The following is a 21,945-nucleotide window of genomic DNA, read 5'->3' on the forward strand; positions in this document are numbered from 1 at the left end:
AAATCCATAAAACAGCATAAAATGAAATATGTTTTGAAAACAAAGACTATAATGAATAAATTTCCAGAAGGAATGAAACAAAAATAGTCAAGAAATCAAAAGAGGCTGGATAAAGTTGAAGCATCAGTTTAAAAACTCACATAAAACAGCAACACCCCCCCCACCACCAGAAACTTGGGTATCCTCCGGCATGCAATTCCCATATCTAAAAATACCTGGGATTGCATTGTGTTGTAATCCTCATGATACAGAGAGAAGAGCCATATGTGGCAAGACTCTGGAAGCTGGTCTAGAGTTCGTATTATTATGCTTCCTATTTTAGATATCACAGCATTTTTAAATGGGGGAGTAATTTGCCGAAGTATATTCTTGTCTTTCAGTGGAATGTAAGGCCCAAGTGATATTTTTTTTTTCAAGAACAAATTTTATTTTCAATATTTACAGTTACAAATAATTGGCCAGGGCTAAGAAATGAAATATAAGCATGCTCCAGCTTAATTTTATGTTTATCATATTTGCTGTTTCAATCCCTTTAAAACTGTGGCCATAGAACAGAGCATTTTGGCAGGCAGTTTTAAAATGGTCCCACAGAGAGGAAGTGAAAAAGGCTGGGCACAGAAACAAGGGCTGCTGCCATGTTCAAAGCACAGAGGATAGTCAGTGTAGTCCTCGGTCAAATGCGTTTCAGGCAATTTTAGTGTTAAGATAACATCATTAAGAGCAGAACAGATTGTGCTCAGATCCTGCTGTTTATAATTAACACATTCTTCCCAAAGACTCCAGGGCCTCTTGTAAATAGTCCTCTGCTCAGTTCCATCCAGACTAGATAGAGTGTTTTCATCAGATCCCATGCTGGGCCAGCACCTGTTTTGGACAAATCTGGTGAAGCCCAAAGTCTCCTCCCACTGGACAGTTGAAGTCAATAGAAGAACAGAGCTTGCCTTAGTCACTGCCACTACGTTCATGAGGTCTTCACAAGAAGTCATACAAGTACTTTATTATGTCAAAGTTCACAGTCCTGTAAATAAAAGAAACACACACACTGAGTCAAGAGACTGAATGATTATTCAAGTTTCTCCCCAAGAGGGTTGTTTTGCACTCAATGCCACATTTTTGTAGGCACAAGGATTTCTGCCTTTGGGGCCCAACTTTCCTCACCTATGGTGCCCTGAAACAGTTTCCAAAAGCCTGCTCCTGCTGTGGTGGAGAAGAGCCATGACAGCAACACACCTTGGGCTGAAATCCTTGTGCTCATGGAAACTCTGTGTTGGACCCACCTCCCACGGACCATGGGACCAGTCGTGTACAAAGGACAGAAGCCCTTCATTTGCGCATTTAAGCAGTAAAGCAATGTAGCTCAAGAATAAAAGGATTAATAAAAAAGCCAAGTGAACATGGCTGTTTACTGATGCAAAGCAGGGCTCTTGCCTGCTACTGAACATTCTGTCCCTCTTCCAAACCACCTGTTCCAGTGTAGCTCCTTAATTTGCAGCCTGCCAATCATGACAATAGTTAACTTGAACAATCCAAGAATACTCAATAAGACGGAAGATTTGAATGTATTTCTTTGGGCTTTAATGAACAAGGATAGACCAGGAGAATGAAAAAGAATTATTTTTTCTCCTTTTCAAATGTTTCCCATTGTCCAATATTATGATTCAGACACTGTAGTTTCCTGTTTGTGTGTGTGAGACCTACTTTGCAAGAGGTAAAAACAAGAATAAAACATTTGAGAAGTGCAACATGCTGAAAAGAGTCTATATAGTTGCATTTTAGCTAAAAACTAACTGGATCTCTTATTTGCCAAAGTAATTTTTCTCTAGCTACTGCATCATTTCCTAAATCCTTGGTTTACATATTATCTAGTCTCACGTGAGTCATGTGAATTTATCATCTCAAAAAAATCTTGAATTTTTTTCTTGTAGATGAGGACTGGAAAACCACTGTAACATTCGGTAAACATTCTTGTGTGTAAGAGTTGGATTCTTATCTGTTGAAGACCTTTGAGTCTCAAGAACAGTAAGATAAGAGTATACTATCTAAGAAAGCACAACACAAAGCTCATTAAAACATTAAACAGTCTATACCTGAACATGCTGCCTAGGAAAGGCATTAGCCCATTCCATCTTTGAAAGACAAATGCCATGCCATGGTTAATATGATAGATCTTCATTAGACAGTTATATAGGTGTGTTATAGCAAATGGTCAGCTTAATAACCATGTATAAACCACAATCAATCCTTCAAAAATGACATTGTAAGAACCTCTCTCCAATTAAAACTGAGTCTAGTAGCACCTTAGAGATCAACAAGATATTCAGGGTTGGAGAGTCAAAGCTTCCTTTATCAGCTATTGCATCAGATAAAGGGATCTTTGGATGCAAAACCTTATATCCTGAAAATTGTGTTGCTCTCCAAGGAGCTACTGGACTCAGTTCCAGCTGTTTTACGGTAGACCAACATGCCTACCCTCTGAAACTCTCTCCCATTAAGCCACACCTCAAGTCCTAGCTGTTTGCATCACTATGGGATAAAGTTAAGAGCTAACTCTGTAGGAAAGATGAAACTGATTCTATATTTTTTTGGTAGAATTTCTTATTTAAGTGTAAGAATGAAAAATTCTCAACTACAGCAGCTTTATAAAATGTGAAAATTTCAAATGAACAAGCATATACCAGTCTGCTTGCAGCTCCTACTTTTTGAAAGCACAATACAAACCAAACAGGACCTGCTGACCCTCAGGTCCTCCAGTCCTGTCATGCCATCCCATAGATCTGGTCCAATGTTGCTTCTAACGTCTGGTTGAAGCAATGGTTGTATGAGCAGTATTTGATAGATAGAACACGCAGATGTTCATTTGATAAAATCAAAACCAATGAACATATGATTATAGAGTGCTGTATATTCAATGAGTTGAGGGCTAATTTAGTCACTACTTAAAAATATGGAATTGCTTAATGTGCGAGCCCAGGTGTCATGGCTACTATGGGATACAAATGATCATGTCACCCTTTCAGTGGCAAAATTCATAGGCACAATAATCAAATATAAGATAAATAATACTAAGTAAAGTCTTTAAAAATAATTTTTGGTTCTAACTTCTGCTTAAGGTGATAACCATATGAGCGGTGAAAGGATAGATGGATAGCCAGACAGACAGACAGACAGATAGATAGAGCTGGTCCAATGGGCTGCAGAAAGTAGTGCAAGAGTCACAGGGTAAAAGCCAATGCTGGCAAATTGCCTATAAGAACATAAGAGAAGCCATGTTGGATCAGGCAAGTGGTCAAAAAAATTAGGTGCCATCGGGAGGTCCACCAGTGGGGCCAGGACACTAGAAGCCCTCCCACTGTGCCCCCCTCCCCCAAGCACCAAGAATACAGAACATCACTGCCCCAGACAGAGAGTTCTAACAATACACTGTGGCCCAAATTCTTTCTCTACCACCCAGACACAAGAGATACTCCTAAGGCTGGAAGCTGAACTTTATAAACTATGAAAAAATGTACTTCAATAATTTAAAATTAAAACATTTATAAACACATTTCTATAAGCTTGCATTAGAACATATTGTCAAGTCTGGCTATAACTCTGGCTCAAATATAGAGCAGGCTGGGTAGAACCAAAGTGTAACCAAATGCTGCTAGCAAACCCTCTCCTGTTCCCCCCTCCCTCTTAGAGAATATTTCTGCTTTGAAATGGTGATGTGTGAAAAGTCGTATCTGAGCCTTCTCAGCCCAGGCTCGGGGGAGCGGAAGGAGCCTGAGAGCATCAAGGCCAACTGGGCCTCTAATCAACATGAGAATGTATTTGTAACATCTATGTGTGAATGTCCTCTGCACAATTCCCTTCCCCGTAGGAATCCCTTTGAAGTATACCTTATATGCAATGTATCTACTGTATGTCTTTTAGTCTTTTCAAGCCTTGGCTTAGGCCACAAATATCCAGTATCAATAAAATAGTTTCTTTCTACCTATATCGACTCATCATTGAATCTGCAGACTTGACATTTTGAAAAGACTCCCTTTTGGAGCTCAACCGCCCTGGCAACTTTGTAACCTGAGGGCCAAAAAGATTCCAGGAGACGGAGAACTTCTCAGCTTGGAGGAAGAGCCGGTGGCACCTTGGCATGTCTTAGACGCCAGGCGAGCCGCGGTTTCCCCTCCACAGTTCCAGCTTCTGGTCACCCCTCGGCAGTGGAAACCACGGACCTCAACCACCACAATGGACGAGGCACCCGCTCGCAGGGAAGCGATCATGACCCGCCACATGAGGAGAGTGCGGATGACCGAGACGGAGCCCGACAACCTGAGCACACTAGTCGGGTGAGGCCGATGCTACCCTCGATGTCCGAGAGCCAGAGGAAAACCCCGAAGGTGAAGAGAAAGGGGGAGAGGAGCCGCTGCCGAGGGACATGCATGAGGAGGACGCCCGCATGTTTCGGGCCATGGTCCAAAAAGAAGTGGATGGGGCGATCAAGGGCCTGAAGGACGAGATGCAGGCCATGACCACCCAGATCTCCCGCGTCCTGGGGTTAGCCGGGCCACGGAGACCCCCCCAGCCTCCACCAGCTTGACTGCCCATGGCTGAACCACAAGCCCCAGCGGCGGTGGTGGGGCAAGCGCCGCGGCAGGCACTGCCCCAAGGGATGGAGGTCGAGGCTGGGAGTTGGAAGCCACCTTTGACGGGGACCCAGACGAGGTGGAATACTTTGCCATTCAGGCGAACAGCTACATGTACTACTGGGGGAACACCTTCTCCGACGAGTTCAGCTGAGTAGACTACCTGGGGTCGAAGCTGAAGGGAGCCGCGAAGAGGTGGTACGTAAGCCTGTACGAGGCCATAAGCCCGGAACTGGACTATGTGCAAACTTTCATCCAGGCTCTGTTAGCCCAGTATGAGGACGCACTTCAGGAGACGCGAGCTCTAGCTGCCTTAAGAGACATGCAACAGGGTTCCTGAACCATCCGGGAATATGCCGCGGAGTTCCGAACCAACGCGGCCAAGGTGAGGGGATGGAGTGAGCTGATGAAGATCGAGCACTTCACCCGGGGACTGAACGCCGGTGTTCTGGATTGGGCCCTCACCCAAGCCAGACCCACCACGTTAGTAGGATGGATACAATTGGCAGGGGAGGTCGAGACCAACATGAAGCGAGTGGCGATGCAGCGCCAGCACCAGTCCGGGAAGGGGCCACAGAAAACTCCCCCCAAGGCCGAGCCCAAGAAAACCGGGGGGGGGGGGGATCTGCGGGGCCCCACAAGTGCTTTTGCTGCGGCAACCCGAACCACCTTGCCTCCAGCTGCCCAGCCCCCCCCCCCAAGGTCCCACCAGGGGGGCCGAAGACAAGCACCCCGACTCCGAAGAAACCGACCGGCCGCCCTAAGGAAGCGGCGAAGAGCAACATCACCATGGTGGAAGAGCCAGAAGAGGACATGCTGCTGTCGGCGGAGCTGAGCGACCTGACTTGGGCGACTGAGCCGGCGGGAAACGAGAACAACCTGCTCTGAATGGTGCCAACCAGCAGGTCGAGGAGGAGCCGGCACCATTGAGGGTGAGAGTAACGGGACGCTTATATTTTGTAGTAGTGAGACTGCTGAACACTAAACTGAAAAGGTTCATGCAGGTACGGGCCCTAATAGACTCAGGGTGCAATCGGGAACTGATCATCCCCAACTTGGTGGAAGCTCTGGGGCTCGAGAGCTTGCCTTTACCCTGCCCGATGCAGTTCGAGCAGATGGAAGGGTCAGTGATGTGAGGGGAGCCGTGCAGACAAGAGACCCAGTTTTTGCCGATGGAGATTGAGGAACATTGGGATCAGGAGTCCTTTGTCATCGCTCCCTCGTGCTCCTACCCAGTAGTTCTGGGGGTGGGCTGGTTAGAGAAGCACGAACCCCGCATAAGGTGGGGGGCACAGACTATCAGGTTTATAGACCCCCTTTGCAAAAACCCACCTATGGGACCCGGCCCGGGCCCGTGGGCTCCAGTGGCCAGAGAGAGGGCATGCATGTCGGTGGAAGAGATCCACGCCATCCCCAAAGCAACCGGGACCTGATGGGGGTGTTTAGTGAACAAGGAGCAAACCAATTACCTCCCCACCGGGATACAGACTGTGCCATAGAGTTGATCCCGGGGGAAACCCTGCCCAGAGCCAAACTGTACCCCATGGGCTCGGCGGAGAAGAAGGAACTCCGCAAATTCTTAGACCAGAATTTGGAGAGAGGATTTATCAGACCGGCAATGGCCCCCCACGCTGCCCCGGTCTTATTTAGGAAGAAGAAGGAAGACTCGCTTAGGCTTTGTACGGACTTTCGCGGGATTAATGTGATTTCCACGACCAACGCCTACCCCATCCCCCTCATCTGAGACTTGTTAAGCACGGTGTCTGGGGGCAAGATCTTTACCAAGTTGGACTTGAGAGATGCGTACTTCCAAGTGCGCATCAAAGAGGGGGATGAGTGGAAGACTGCATTTAATACGCCTATGGGACAGTTTGAATACCTAGTCATGCCCTTCGGACTGCAGGGGGCCCCGGGGGTATCCATGAACTTTATAAATGATGTACTCAGAAAGTTTTTGTTCAAGGGGGTGGTGGTGTACCTGGATGACATCATTATTTACTCGCAAAACGAGCAAGCTCATGTGAAGTTAGTGAGGGAGGTGCTAAGCACCCTACTAAAGCATCAGCTGTATGCCAAATTGTCTAAATGTGAATTCCATAAGACCAAACTGGATTATTTAGGATTCCGGGTGTCTGAAAAGGGGTTGGCAGTGGACCCGGCCAAGGTGCAGTGTTGGAATGGGCTCCGTCGAGGACACGTAGACAGCTCCATTCCTTCCTCGGGTTTGCACATTTTTATAGGACCTTCATAGAGGGGTTCGCCCTCCCCCTGACTGAGTTGTTAAAAACCAAAGGGAAGGGGCCAGAGGCCAAGCGGCCGGGAGCCCATCTCAATTGGAGCCCGAGGTGCCAAACGGCCTTCGATAAATTAACTACATAGCAAAAAGAATTGATGGGTCTGTAATTTCTAAGCTCTTTTACTCAACTATAACTGAAAAAAATACATCTTGACTATTGTCAAGATTTGTATTACTGAAGTGTGCTAGTCCTGTATATTTGTAAGCATAGAGTTAGACATAAGGAAGTTAGAAGCCATTCAGTACAAAACATTAAAAGGTGTGAGGACCTCTGTGTTAATCTGCCACTGCAAAAAAATTATCACAAATTTAGGGGTTGGTTTACAAATCTATGTACATCACTTACATCTATGTACATCACTTATCAGAGAGCACTGAGATCTAGTTCTCAAAACCTTTTAAAAATCCCTGGGCCAAGAGAGGCTAGATTGAAAACAACGAGGGAGCAAGCCTTTTCAGCAATGGCCCCCCGATGGCGGAATCAACTTCCAGAGGTGGTGCGAGCCCTGCGGGACTTGAATCAGTTCCACAGGGCTTGCAAAACCATCCTCTTTCAGCTTGCTTTCAAGATAGAACCCGGCTGAATTGACTTTTAGCCATCTAGCCATCTTATACATGACTGTGAACTGTAGCACCTAAACTATTAACTTATAACAGCTGTTTTATCTATTTTAACCTAATCTATAACGGTAATTTAATTGTATTTTAATTTGTCTTTTGTCTCGACTGTATTTTATTGAAATCATGGTTGTCCCATGTCTGTGAGCCGCCCTGAGCCTGCCTTCGGCGGAGGAGGGCGGGATACAAAAATAAATTTACCTTTACCTTACCTTACTTACAGCTTAATTATCAGATGAATCTGTGGACTGTCTCCACTAACAAGCCAAACTATACATTACTTTCTTCACTTGTTTACATTTGTTTTCCTGTGTTCCTCACAGCCATACAATAGCCACAGGGAACTGCCTCTTTAAAAAAAGAGAGAGCCCAAACTGGTTCAGAATGATGCTGTGGGGTAGGAAGGTCTCCTGCCTCCCCACAAGCAGTTCTCTCATATGAAAAGAATGCTGAGGGGAGTTATTTTGCAGATTTTGTTACTCCATCTGCACAGATACCCCTGTGGTGCCATTCCGGGTCTCTCTGGGCTCATTTTCTCTTTTTTAAAGAAGCAATTTCCCACAGCTGTTGTGTGGCTGCAAGAAACATGGGAAAACTAGTATAAACATGTGACATACAGTTTGGCTCTAAATAGTGGTAAATCTGCAGTACTGCAGTCGGAGCCCCTCTGCTCACGACCTGAGTTCGATCCCAGCGGAAGCTGGTTCAGGTAGCTGGTTCCAGGTTGACTCAGCCTTCCATCCTTCCGAGATCAGTAAAATGAGTACCCAGCTTGCTGAAGGAAAAGTGTAGATGACTGGGGAAGGCAATGGCAAATCACCCTTTAAAAAGTCTGCCGTGAAAACATTGTGAAAGCAACGTCACCCCAGAGTCGAAAACGACTGGTGCTTGCACAGGGGACTACCTTTACCTACCTACCTTGGGACAATGTGAGATGAACAGAAGTTCTATCCATGATGTTTCATTCATGCATGTCAACCACCACTCAGTGCTGAATCCATCAGTTATAGTTCAGTTTACTGTTGCTTTGGCAGTCGTCACCAATACAGACCCAACAGCTTACAGAGGAAGAGACGTTTTCAGAGAGCTTGCTCTGGTCTTTGAAGCTGGATGTTCACATACCATAACAGTATGGTCTCTACAACAAACAGGACAACGAATCTTCCAAGAATTCCTAATGTCCTGATAAAATGAGATTTTGTCCCAGATAGTGACTTCCCAGCACTTCATAACTCAAAAGGAGAAAGCAGAGGGTACCTCTTAATTTCAACTGCAGTTATCCAATTAACCGTTTTACTGCCTATGATTGAGTTTAAACCACAGAGAAAAGCGATGGGATTACGTGATGTCTCAATTCAGCTTGTGCTTTCCTAATTTATTCCTCACGCCTGAGACCCTGATTGAAGGGCGGGGTATAAATCCAATCTCCTCCTCCTCTTTTCAAACATATAGATAGCCATGACCATTTCACATCCCTCTCTCTCACTCAGAGACACCACCAGGCAAGGTAGCCTATTGCCCTTTAATAATCACCCCTCACTCAGACATTGCATAGAGCTACTGGGGTTGGAAACTTAAACACTGCTTCATTCACTGTGTGTGTGTGAGAGAGAGAACTCTGTGTGTTTATGTGTCTTTCCCTCAGATAACCAGCCCACAGGGTTAAACAAATAAGAAGTTAACATTTATTTCTGGCTTGAAGTTAATCTGGTAGAAGTTTCCAAGTTTTTGTTCAATTGAACTTTTGAACTGTTTCCCTATTGCATCATTCTGAGATCCTTTGTTACAAACTGATGCTTTTCAGTCAGCTTTAAGCTGCTCTTCCCCACAGCTTCACTTAGCCAGACTCCCTCTCAACAGAACTATTGTTTTTTTTTCCAATTGTCTCCCTCACCAAGATTCTGTCAGTTCCCATTGGTTGCTCTCAGAGAGAGGCAGCACCAAACCTGTTCATCAGACACCTGTCCTCCTCCTAGTCAACACAGAATACCTTTGGATATTCTGTGATTATGAATTAGTATCATGTTTCCATTTCTTCAAAGAATAAAATCCTTCACCACAAATTTAACTTTAATTATTATTCATATGTTTGGGTTGGGAACTAAAAAACCCTGCATAGGCTCTAAGGAGAACCATTCTTAATACATGCAACTCTTGAAGGACCTAGGAGATGCAATGAGAAATCTTGTTTGCAGCCAATTTAAAGTATAGGAATGGGAGCCTAAACACTGAACAGAATGGTTTTGAAATGCTTTGGGCTTCTAATTCTAATAATGAATTATCAAAGTAATAAATCCAAGTGGGCAGCTGTGTTGGTCTGAAGCAGTAGAACAAAGTAGGAGTCAAGTTTCACCTTTAAGACCAACAAAGTTTTATTCAGAATGTAAGCTTTCGGGTGCTCTAAGCACACTTCATCAGACGAGGAATCAGGTACAGTGAGCAGAGCTACATATAGCTGGTAGGCAGTGGTTTAGAATGCAAAATGGTACAAATTTAAGATCCAGTGACAGAATAGTAAAATTAACAAATTGAGCAAACCTTTGATCTGGGTAGCATGAGTATGAGAAAGCAATAAAACAGTAATATGTCAAAATGTGAGAATGTCTGTTAATCACTCTATTGTTATAAGCCTGGGCCAAAAAGAGGGCATTTCTTTCTCAGAAGTTTTCCCCATCCAACTGATTTACCTTTTAACATCCATATAGTTTGCCATTAGAAGAAAAATACATTAAAATATAGTGGAAGATGGGTTTAGTATATGTAATTAGATAGCCAATATCCCCATTTGAGTATGTCAATACAGCTAAAAGAGAAATACATTGGATAGTGATGTTCTTGTCCACCTAATTTACTTTTTAACATGTAAACATCATTCTAGTTTGCCATTAGAAAAAAAGAATACAATAAAATATAGTGAAAATGGGTTAAGTATATGTAATGCGATAAATAGCCATTATCCCTATTTTGAGTATGTCAATACAAAAAATTATTCTGATACACTATTCTAAAAGAGAAATGCATTGGAATAATGTGGATGTATAACCATACTCAGTAAGTATCTGTATCTTAGTATCTGTAATGAGATAAAAACCCAACATCCCTGTTCAGTAATAAAAAAAAACACAATATAAAATAGATAACAGCATTCTTATCAGATGTTATGAAAATCTTGCTGTACTGTTTTCTTCCAAGAACTCTAAGTCAACATTTAAAGGTCTTCCCAGTTAGAACCCTAAAACTTAATATACATTTGGTGGCTCTCATATGCACAATTTCTTATTTATATGGTTAACCTAATTTTGAACACTGTGGTTGAATGACTCTTTCTCAGAACACAACAAGCAAGGAGAGGACCAGGCAAGCAATATCCTTATCTAAACACTTCCTAAGCTTTGGACAGCAAGAAAATGTTTTACAGGTTTGCCAAGAAACAGGCTTCCTCCCCAACTGAAGGAATATGGGCTTTTAAAAATAGCCTCAAAGAAGAAATTATGAGGAACTATATTTCCCAGGAATGCAAAATAACAGTTGACACTGCAAATGCTAACCCATGACTGACAAAGGGTGCAGGAAATGTAATCTTGTGTTTACCACTGTTAATTGTTATAGAGGTTTTATGAGTTCAGTTGTGTGACTTTTGGAAAGTTGCACATTTGGGCTTCCAAACACCTTATTTTTTTAGGCTTATGTCTAAAGTCCTTTAAATAGTCACAACAAGCAGAAAGCAGCAAACACACACAATAAGGATGGGCATGAACCTAAAAAAATCCAGTTTGGTTCAGGGGCCAAGCTAAAAGGCCCTCACCTGAACTGAGCTGGTCTGGCAGCTTCAGTTCCCCCTTTCAGGGATTGCCCAGGAAGGGGAAACAAAAATGACATGTTTAATGGCTCACAGCAGGGTGGGTGTGCTCATCAACTTCTGTTCAGTAAATATCTGGGGAAGGCCCAGGTTTGGGGGCTCTGAACCATCCCATGTTCATGCTGAATTTTGGTTCGTGAGCTGGTTTGTTCTCATCTCTACATACAACATATAGTGAATTCATTCACCAGAGACTGCTGCTCAGCTATAAATCAAAGTAATGAGTGAAGTGGCTCCCCAGGAGGATAAAAAGCCTTTTGTCAAGCATTTTTCTCTCTCTTTCTCCCATAAGGTGTTTGATGCACTTGTCCCAAATTTCTAGAATGTTTTAATCCTCATTTCCAAAAGCCTAAGTATATGTAACTGCATTTGTAACATTCAGACCTAAATGGACCTCCCACTGTTTTCTAAACTGAAAAACAAACAAACAAAAAATGGCATCCTCCAATTAAGATTTGGGCTGTGATGCAGGGTAAGGATTTTCCTGATTCTTTCCTCCCTGCGTCATTTTCTCAGTTTTAATTCTGCTACTCCCCCCAAAAGGGGAAGATGCTCTTTGTTCCACTGAAAAACCAACCAGGTACTGTACAGGTGCCAGTGTATGTTACCCTGCAGGGCAAATGGCAGGGAAGAGGATTAAGACAGTGACAACAACATGAAAGAAAGGGTTAAAACTGACTTGCCTGTGCTGTGGTCCCAATGTTAGTCAGCTGTCCACCCCACCCCCCACTATTTGCAGGTTTTAAAAAAAGCAGATACATTCATAGTTCTCCCACTATCACACTCTTTCCTTTGTATCTCCAGCTCTTCCCTTTTCCTGACTGATCCCCCACATCACCCACATTACCCATTAGCTCCAGAGGGGAGACACTTTTCTGCTTACACAGTTCCATAAAAAACACTGTGTAAATAAATCATAATACATGAAGGCTAAATTATGAATAGATTCTCTACAGGTCAAGCAGAACCAGTCAAGCTGAATGCAGCCCACCAGTCATGTAATGCAGCTGTGACAGACTGCACTTTTTAAAAGCTTAGAAGTGCTATACAGACAGCTGAAGGACTGTGAAAGGTTAATTCTTCACAAAAACAGTCTTAAGTGACAGGCTGCTCCAAGAAACCTGATTGGTTAACGTCAGTTGAGCAGAGAAAGACTTGAGAGCTGCATGCTGAGGCGACAGATTTCTGCCTTAGTGGAGAGCAGTTTAACACAGACAAAGAATGGGGGAAGGGGGAGAGTCGGCAAGGAAGACTGGGCCAAAGAAAGAAATAGATTTTCTAGAGAGAGAAGGAATTTCCCTACCCAGTCAAATAGGGAGTTAGTCTTGAATAGTAGAGAGATCCCTGGTCTGGTGTGGTTAGAAACTGCCTTCAGAAATCTTAAGAGTCAGTTAAAAACTCAAGATGAGCACTGGTGTTTCAAATGAAGGAATTTGGGTACTGGAAAGAGTGTACCAGCCTTCCGGAAACCAAAAAAGGCAGTGAATACTCAAAGATAGTGTACTGAAGTATTTGGGAAAACTGGAACAAAAGTCTCTCAATGTAAAGATTTCATTCATTCATTCATTTCCTGCCCTCCCCACGAGTGGGCTCAAGGCAGCTAACAAGCCAAACTGATGTCTTAAAAACACAGTAATCAAACATTAAGACAATAAAACATTAAAACAATAACATTGGTGCTATATCATAATTAGAACATAGTGTAAAAAAGGCTAGGGGCGGTGTTCCCATAATTCTTTTAAGTAACTATGAATAGCTTAAGAAATTCTCATTAGCCTGAAACATATGAACTAAGGTCTGTGCATGTACTGGTTTTACCTCAGAAATTCCAGCCTCTGATTTCACTTGACCTTGCTCCTCTATGTTGAATAACATATCTTGTTAATTTTGAATTTCAAAATGTCTCAAGTGCTATTTTCAGTGGATTAAGTTAAAGAGTGATCCTGGCCCTTGCCTCAGGCTCCTGGCTCAGCCAGCAGTAAAATATCATATTGAGACAGAGTGGCACAGCCAGAGTTCTTCAGGAAAGAAGAAACAGACCACTAGGGCTGCTCAGTCAGAAAGGGAAAGAAAAATGGTGGGAAAAAGTCTGGCTTCTGAGGGAGGGAACTGGAAGGTGCTGTCACAGCAGCCCACTGAACTCCCAACAAACTTCCATGTTGTGCATCCTGCTGGGACTGCAAGAACAAGCACTTAGGAAACCATAATACATGGCTGGTGTATGTTGACAATGGTACTAAAATATAATAAAACTAAGTTGGAGTTCAGTAGCACCTTTAAGACCAAGAAAGTTTTATTCCAACTATAAGCTTTTGTGTGCATGCACACTTCATCAGATGATGAAATGGGGTACAGTGAGCAGAGTTACATATAGCTGGCAGGCAGTGGTTAAGCATGCGAAATAGTACAAAGTTAGAATCCCGTGGCAAAATGGTACAATTAACAAATTGAAAGAACAACCAGTTCTTTCAACAAATGGTATCTAAACCAGAATGTTTGTTCTTTCAATTTGTTAGTTGTACCATTTTACCACTGGATTCTAACTTTGTACTATTTTGCATGCCTAACCACTGCTTATCAGTGTCCCATCCGCTTGTGGTTGGGACTTGAACTACCACCCCCTGCCCCCTGAACATGCCAGCCCAGCCTGATGTGGGCAGCTGCACCACCCAGGCACCTACTGGGGTGGCAAAGCAGCAGGTGGGTGGGTCAGTGGCCCGTGCTGACTCCTTTTTTTTTTTGCAGCGGCTCTCCTCCCCCCACCCAGGAAACAGATGCAGGGCTACAAGATGGTGGGACAGGAGCTGCCCCACGAGAACATAGAGCCTGGCCTCGCACACAGGCAAGGTAAGGCCCCACCCCCGCCACTCACTGGGGAAGTGGTGTAGGGTCCTTCAGAGCCACTGTGGGCCTGCCGTGATGTAGCTAGGAAAGCCCAGTTCTTCGGGAGTGGGGCTAGCAGCAGTAGAAGCCCCGACCTGGGGCTGGGTGTCTCCATTGAAAAAGGGGGAAGGGCCCAGGGGAACCACGAATGGGGGAGGGCTAGGGAATGGGGAGGGGTATAAAGGGGAGGCCAAGACCAGGGTCGATGAGGAGGAGAAGGTGGAGCTGGAGACTGGAATGGAGCAACCCAGAGAGACAGGGGAGCCAGTCAAGGACCAGCTAGCATAGGAGGCAGCAGAGTGAAGTTAACATGGCCTTCCCACCTAGCCCTGAAACCCCAGCCAGCACCCCAGGGTGGATAACCTGCAGGAACAGGCGATGGCCACAAGAGGGGCGGGACCATCCAAGGAGGCAGGGCATGACAACCAGCTGTATGTAGCTCTGCTCACTGTACCCCATTTCATTGTCTGATGAAGTGTCCATGCACATGCAAGCTTACATTCTGAATAAAACTTTGTTGGTCTTAAAGGTGCTACTGGACTCCAACTTTGTTCTATTGCTTCAGACCAACACGGCTGCCCACCTGAATCTATTATAAAACCAGTTTATCTTCCAGTTATTTAGCTTGCAGTCACCTTGTCTTCATTCTTGACCACCCTAAGAGTCACTCCTCTAACCGGATGGAAACCTGGTAGAAAGGTTTGGTGTAGTGGTTAAGTATGCGGACTCTTATCTGGGAGAACCGGGTTTGATTCCCCACTCCTCCACTTGCACCTGCTGGAATGGCCTTGGGTCAGCCATAGCTCTGGCAGAGGTTGTCCTTGAAAGGGCAGCTGCTGGGAGAGCCCTCTCCAGCCCCACCCACCTCACAGGGTGTTTGTTGTGGGGGAGGAAGGTAAAGGAGATTGTAGGCCGCTCTGAGACTCTTCGGAGTGGAGGGCGGGATATAAAACCAATATCTTCTTCTTACTTACAATACTGTGCTTGCAATACTAGGAAATTTTAATGAGGATTTACCTTGAAATGCCTCTGATGAAATCTAGAGACACGTTGCATTTGTATCTTGGTCCAGTAAGTAGGTCATCATGGCCTACCAAGGTTAACAGCTGTAGCGTCACAAGTGATGTGATCTAAAGGGGAAGGGGAGAAAAATGAACTGGGTTTGTCAGTGCAAACAACAATACTTTCCCCATTGGCTAGCTTCTTCAACACATTTGGCTTGGATCCATTGATGCACAAGCAGAAACATACAAACCAAAGACTTTATGTGAGTCTTAAGTGTGGAAAATACAAAGATGCATAATCACACACATCAAAATACAAACTGAAGAAGAAAACCATCAAGAGTTAATATTATAGGGGCCAAGTCCTTTGAAAGCATCAATGGTCACCTTGTCTGTCTGGACGCTGACCGTAATAATGAAATTGAACTATTGCAAGGCCATCTTGTGTCCCAGGCTAGTTTGTAACAGGGCAGGACGTGTACATGACACATTGACTCAACAAGGGCAAAGGCCAGGCCTGCACCCTAACTTTCCTGCCCCATGAGATACTGGTGCACGAAGCCTGGTTTGGTGGACTAGAGGCAAAGCCATACCGAAGCAGTGATGCTAAGTAGTCCATGGTAGCGTGGCATTATGTCATGTTATGGACTTGATTTGCTAACAGTGTTGGCCTTCAGCCAGCCAAATAAAAGATATTCTACACTGTTTTGAGATTAGGTTATCAGAATATACAAAGAATGTGAACTTTATGTCAGTTAATAAACTTTTTTTTGCCCCTGATAATAGTGTCCCTCTGTAATCATTTTGGTTTCATTAGGTAAAAGAGGTGTGTGTTTTCACACTGGACCAAAAGATTTGGGTAGCTTCATTTTTCTTAAGTGTCAATATAGTGATGAATAGATCTATTTGAGTCTTTGCTTTGTGAACAGATAGTTTTAGCACTCCTTTTATTTTAGGCACACTGGCAGTGATGTACCTATCTATTTGGTACCCAGACAGCAACACAAAGATGGGCTACACAGTAACAGCAATCCAAAAGAACTATGTACCAATACTGTATATAAAATCCAAAATATTGTATTATTACAGACAAATTAATGTACACAACAATTCTGTATGATCAAAAAGATGGTACCATACAGATACTATACAAATAGTCTTCTTCAAAGAACACTCTGCTATAATTTCAACTAGAACATAGTCCTCTGAAGTGGATCAGAGGACTATGTTCCAGTTGAAATTATAACAGAATATCTGCCTGAAATAAAATTTAATCAGATCTATTATTTGAGAAAGCATTTGGGAAATGTGTTTGGAATAAGCTAGCATTCACATCAGAGAGAGAAGGAAGATCTGTAAGGTGAAGAAAAAAAAAGTCACGGACTAAAATTGAACATACTGAACATTTAAGGAGTTGTTACTAAAAGTGTGACTTGGAAATACCACACCCCTTCCTTCCATCCTTTGAAGACAATCTGTATAATATCTGTATTGTACACTCTTTTTGAACACAGCAGAATTGTAGTGTACATTAATTTGTCTCAGCGGGCTGAGGCTAAATCCGGCGAAGACAGAGGTCCTTTGCTTGGGTCGTCGGGGTCTGGGAAGGGAAATACCCCTTCCGGTTTTTGACGGTGCGCCGCTGATTGCGACGCATAGAGTCAGGAGCCTGGGGGTACTTCTGGAGCCTTCCTTAACAATGGAGGCCCAGATAGCAGCCACTGCCAAGTCCGCATTTTTCTATCTTAGGCGGGCAAGGCAGTTGGCTCCCTTCCTGGAGTGCGACGATCTAGCAACGGTGATCCATGCTACGGTCACCTCGAGGTTGGACTACTGCAATGCCCTCTACATGGGGCTGCCCCTGTGCCGAACCCGGAAATTGCAGCTGGTGCAGAATGCCGCCGCCCGGTTGTTATTAGGGCTCCCAAGGTGGGAGCACATTCAGCCGGGACTTCGGGCTCTGCACTGGCTGCCAATGTTACTGAGTTCGGTACAAGGTGCTGGTAATTACCTTTAAAGCCCTATATGGCCTTGGACCTGCCTACTTGAGGGACCGTCTCTTCCCACACATTCCCCAGCGAGCACTAAGATCAGGAACCCAAAACCTCCTGGTTGTTCCCGGGCCAAAGGAAGCCCGTTTGAAAGTTACAAGGGATAGGGCCTTCTCCGTAATGGCTCCATCTTGGTGGAACCAGCTGCCGGAAGAGGTAAGGGCCCTGCGGGACCTTACCCAATTCCGCAGGGCCTGTAAGACATCCCTCTTCCGGCTGGCCCACAACTAATCGGCACTGAGCATTGAACACCGAATACTGAACATGGAACACTGAACTTGAAACTGATGAGTGTAGCTTTAGGACCGCTGTATGATTTAATGTTCATGTATATTACAAATGTTTAGATTTTTAACTATAAATTATGAAATGTCAATTTTAATGTTTAATTTTATATTTTATGTTAGTTTTATATGTTGTAAGCCGCCCTGAGCCACCTAGTGGGAAGGGCGGGATATAAATCTTAAAATAAATAAATAAATAAATAAAATAAATAATCTTTTGGATTTTATGTACAGTATTGTATACAGTTCTTTTGGATGACTGCATTTAGCACCCAGGGAAGATCATTTTTAACACTCCCTTCCTGGGTTTTTTGCTGTCAAGTCACAGCTGATTTACGGTGATCCCGTCGGGTTTTCAAGGCAAGAAATGCTCAGAGATTATTTGCTATTGCCTGCCTCCACATCAGTTCTGCTTAGCCTCTGAGATCTAATGAGATCAGACTAGTCCGAGGCTATCCAGGTCAGGGCTCCTGCTCCGTACAACAAAATGATTTCAGTAGAATAATGGAATAAAACAAACAATAATAATGTCCAGAATCTCCACTCGTGCCATGAAAGTTTGCTAGGTGACCTTGGGCCAGTCACAATGCTCTCTGTCTAGCCCTGACCTGGATAGATCAGGACAGCCTGGTCTCGTCAGATCGCAAGCTAAGCAGGGCCGACATGGAGGCAGGCAGTGGCAAGCCACCCCTGAATGTCTCTGCTTTGGAAACCCTACAGGGTCACCACAAATCAGCTGTGACGTGACCAAGAAGAACTCCATCACACCACTCATGTTCTGAGCAGGCAATTGAGAGGGCTTTGGTTCTTCATTTTTAACCCAAGAGCTGACCATCTCAAATATCTGCAAGACATTTTTGAGAGCTAGGAGTCTGCCTTTGTATTAATTTTTACTATCACCAGTCAAAGCATAATAGTGATTGAAAGCTTCATCAGACTGGCCCCCCAAAAAGGTGCCCCCACCCTCCATTGTTTCCAAAGGACTAAGTGTCAAGTCTATCTATAACTCTGGCTCAAGCACAGAGCATGCTGGGTAGAACCAAAGTATAACCAAATGCTGCTAGCTCATTCCCTCTTCCTTCCCCCCTTCCTTTTGAGATCTGGTCCTGCTTTGAAATGGTAATGTGTGAAAGTCTTATCTGTGCCTTCTCAGCCCAGGCCTGGGGGAGAGGAAGGAGCCTGAAAGTATCAAGGCCAAACGGGCCTCTAATCAACATGAGAATGTATTTGTTACATCTATGTGTGAATGTCCTCTGCACAATCCCCCCCCTTAGGAATCCTTTTGAAGTATACCTTATATGCAATGTATCTACTGTATGTACTTTAGTCTTTTCAAGACCTGGCTTAGGCCACAAGTATCAGTATCAATAAAATAGAGTCTTTGTAACCACACCGACTCATCATTGAATCTGCAGACTTGACACTAAGGCCAAACCAGAGAATCTCTGCAATAGAAACTGAAGGTGGTGGCGGGCATTTTTCTAAGCCCAGCAGGACCAGTTCAATTTACAGGGTCCAGCAAACCCAGTGCTGTTGTGACAATGCCAGCTAATGTCAAGCACAGAATCATGAAGCCCAAGAAAACAAGTGCAATGTACACTGTGCAAAAAACCCTGCACCTTTTGTTCATAATGTTAACAAAAATTTGCTACTGTACTACTCTTAAATACATTCTGTCACCAAGCAGGATAGGGATGAGAAGGTCTTGAGACCAAGAAGTGAAAATAAAGGGATGGGTTGTTTTATCTTGCTGCAACATGCTAACTACTGCTTTGCAAGGCCTGGCTGAGCTGGGTCACACACACACACACAAGGAGAGAGACAGAGTGTGTTCTGAAGAGAAATTGATTATCCATAAGAAAGCAATAAAGGGATTTCTTTATTCATTTCTTATTAGAATCAATCGAAAATTTCAGTTGAAACTTTAATCAATAAAAACTAATTTCTTATTAGAATGGAATCAATGGAAAATTATTCTTATTGGAATAAATGAAAAATTTCATAGCTAGCTTCTAAGTGTACTCGGGGAATTGTTAACATATTAAAGACTATTACTGGTCATGGCTAGCCGATCACCATTTGCACATATTAATTAGCACAGCTGTGTGAATCAATGGAATTTAAAAATAATCAGACATGAAAGGCAGTAAACTAATTAAAACACATCGACGATCTGTACCTAGATAAGAACTATGGTGCATTCTTGAATAGGAGAGAACTTAAATGGAAATGGAAATATTAACATGTTTTGTTAGGAAGGACAGGCAAATTTTGTCTCCCCTAAATAAAGAATCCAAGAGACACCCGTTATTGTGGGCAGAGATTATCAGAAAGGCCATATTTGGACAGCTAGGAAAACATGACCACATCTGATTAATGTTTTACCTGTAATGGATTCCTCCTCTGTATGTTAAAAGATATAAAACTAGCTGCTATTTGAATGATTACTTTAGGAAAGAACCATCAGGTATTTCCTCCTGTATTCATGAATAAAGCACATATTTAATCCAGGATTTGGTTACCTCGTGTCTAATTGAGCTATGGATATGGGGAACCTTTAGTTAGGTCTAACAGAAAGGGCACACCCAGATGGGACATAATGACTCGCCCTGGTGCATCTGGAGCACTGGCAAGTTGGTAAGAGTCCTTGTGCACAACTAAATTGGACCATTGCTGTCCTTGAGTCTTGTCCTTCAGGCTGCAAATCACTAGGCACTGGGTGGCGTTGCATCTCCCTCATACGGACCAAACCTGCAGTGAATCAAGGTGGTGGGTGGATCAGTCTTAACTTTATATGGGTAAGAAGAAGAAGATATTGGATTTATATCCCGCCCTATACTCTGAATCTCAGAGCGGTCACTATCTCCTTTACCGTGCCCCCCCACAACAGACACCCAGTGAGGTTTGTGGGGCTGAGAGAGCTTTTTACAGCAGCTGCCCTTTCAAGGACAACTCCTATGAAAGCTATGGCTGACCCAAGGCCATTCCAGCAGGTACAAGTGGAGGAGTGGGGAATCAAACCTGGTTCTTCCAGATAAGAGTCTACACACTTAACCACTACACCAAACTGGTGTAACAAAGAATTAACAAAGTTTTCTTTGGGAAAGGGGATTGTGGTTTCTGGGCTAAAAGTTGTAATTGCACTAAAAAGTCCCCAGTTTTAAAAGAGGCAAGTTGTTACTCTGGCAGTAATGGGTAAAAGCGCTTTTAACTTCTTTAGATTATATGGTGAAAATGGAATCAAAAGTTGTGCACCCTGGAATGAGGTGGTAGAGCACTCGCCCCAGAAACCAAAGCACTCTTATTTAGGAGATTGTGAGCCCTGAGAAAAGTTAATAGAGCACCCACCCTAGAAATTAGGATTGCTGTTTGGCTAAAATACTCATGGAAGTTACTTGTGGGTTTGAAATTGGTTAACTGGAATCAAATTAAGATCAAAAACAAAGCTAAGAAATGTATAGCAGCTTGTAATTATATGTTAATGTTTACATAAGGTATATTGTTATGCACAATTGATGTAAAACAACTGTAAAGTGCTTGAATTCTAATTGTAATTGATTTTTTTAAAAAGAAAAAAAACCCAGAAGTCTGTAACCCCAACCCCGTTTGATATACAGCATAAAGGGCAAAAAGGAAAGGTTAAGAGGGAAAAGCAAAGGGAGAGGAAGGGAAGTTAAAATGTAGGAAATGGGAAGCTAGGAACTGTAGGGTGACAGCTTCTTTAGCACCTCCAGTTATTTCATCAACTTCTACCAAAAAATATCTACCTCTCTCTGTTTTTCTCTGTTTTTTTTTCAAGGAGTAAATTCAGAATCAGGTTGTGAAAACAAGTAGTGGCTCTCTACCTGCAGAATGGCTTTAAGTTCTACAGCAGAATATGTTAAAAGTTGATTAAGAAAGAGATTGATCACGTTGGCTGTGTAGAGCTGGCAGCAGGCCTGATTCAGTGGGAGCTGAACCGGAGAGTTCCACCTCCCCCTTCTGAGAGTTCCACCTCCTTGTCCATTGAATAGTATGTGCAGCTACATAACCATCCCTGGATGAGCTCCACCACCTATTTTTTCTACAAAGCAACTCCTGGCTGGCAGCCATAAGGATCATTTGACATATTCAAGAACTTCAGTATGGGTAGGAATTAAAGCAAAGTAAGCTGCTGGACTCCAAGGAACTGCATATATATATATATATATATATATATATATATATATATATATATATATATATATATATATCCCTGAAGACAAAGGCTGCTCTTTGAGAAGGCTCACCAAATGTCCAGTGGAGAAGGAGGGGGAACAAGGCTGTTAAAGTTGATACAGTTGTTCTAG

General features: G+C 43.5%; 1 protein-coding gene across 2 annotated transcripts in view; it reads right to left on the reverse strand.

Moving 5' to 3' along the window:
• Nucleotides 1-403: 403 nt before the first annotated feature.
• Nucleotides 404-21,945, reverse strand: part of ORC5 (origin recognition complex subunit 5) — a 139,450-nt gene continuing 117,908 nt past the window's right edge. For both annotated transcript variants that reach the window (XM_060244706.1, XM_060244705.1), the window contains 2 exons: nucleotides 15,296-15,408; nucleotides 404-1,018 (listed from right to left, as the gene is read on the reverse strand). In XM_060244706.1, coding sequence (XP_060100689.1) covers nucleotides 973-1,018; nucleotides 15,296-15,408 — 159 coding nt within the window. In that variant the 3' untranslated portion in view covers nucleotides 404-972. The remainder of the gene's footprint in view (nucleotides 1,019-15,295; nucleotides 15,409-21,945) is intronic.

The sequence above is a fragment of the Heteronotia binoei genome, chromosome 8, assembly GCF_032191835.1.
Source record: "Heteronotia binoei isolate CCM8104 ecotype False Entrance Well chromosome 8, APGP_CSIRO_Hbin_v1, whole genome shotgun sequence".
Taxonomy (NCBI): domain Eukaryota; kingdom Metazoa; phylum Chordata; class Lepidosauria; order Squamata; family Gekkonidae; genus Heteronotia; species Heteronotia binoei.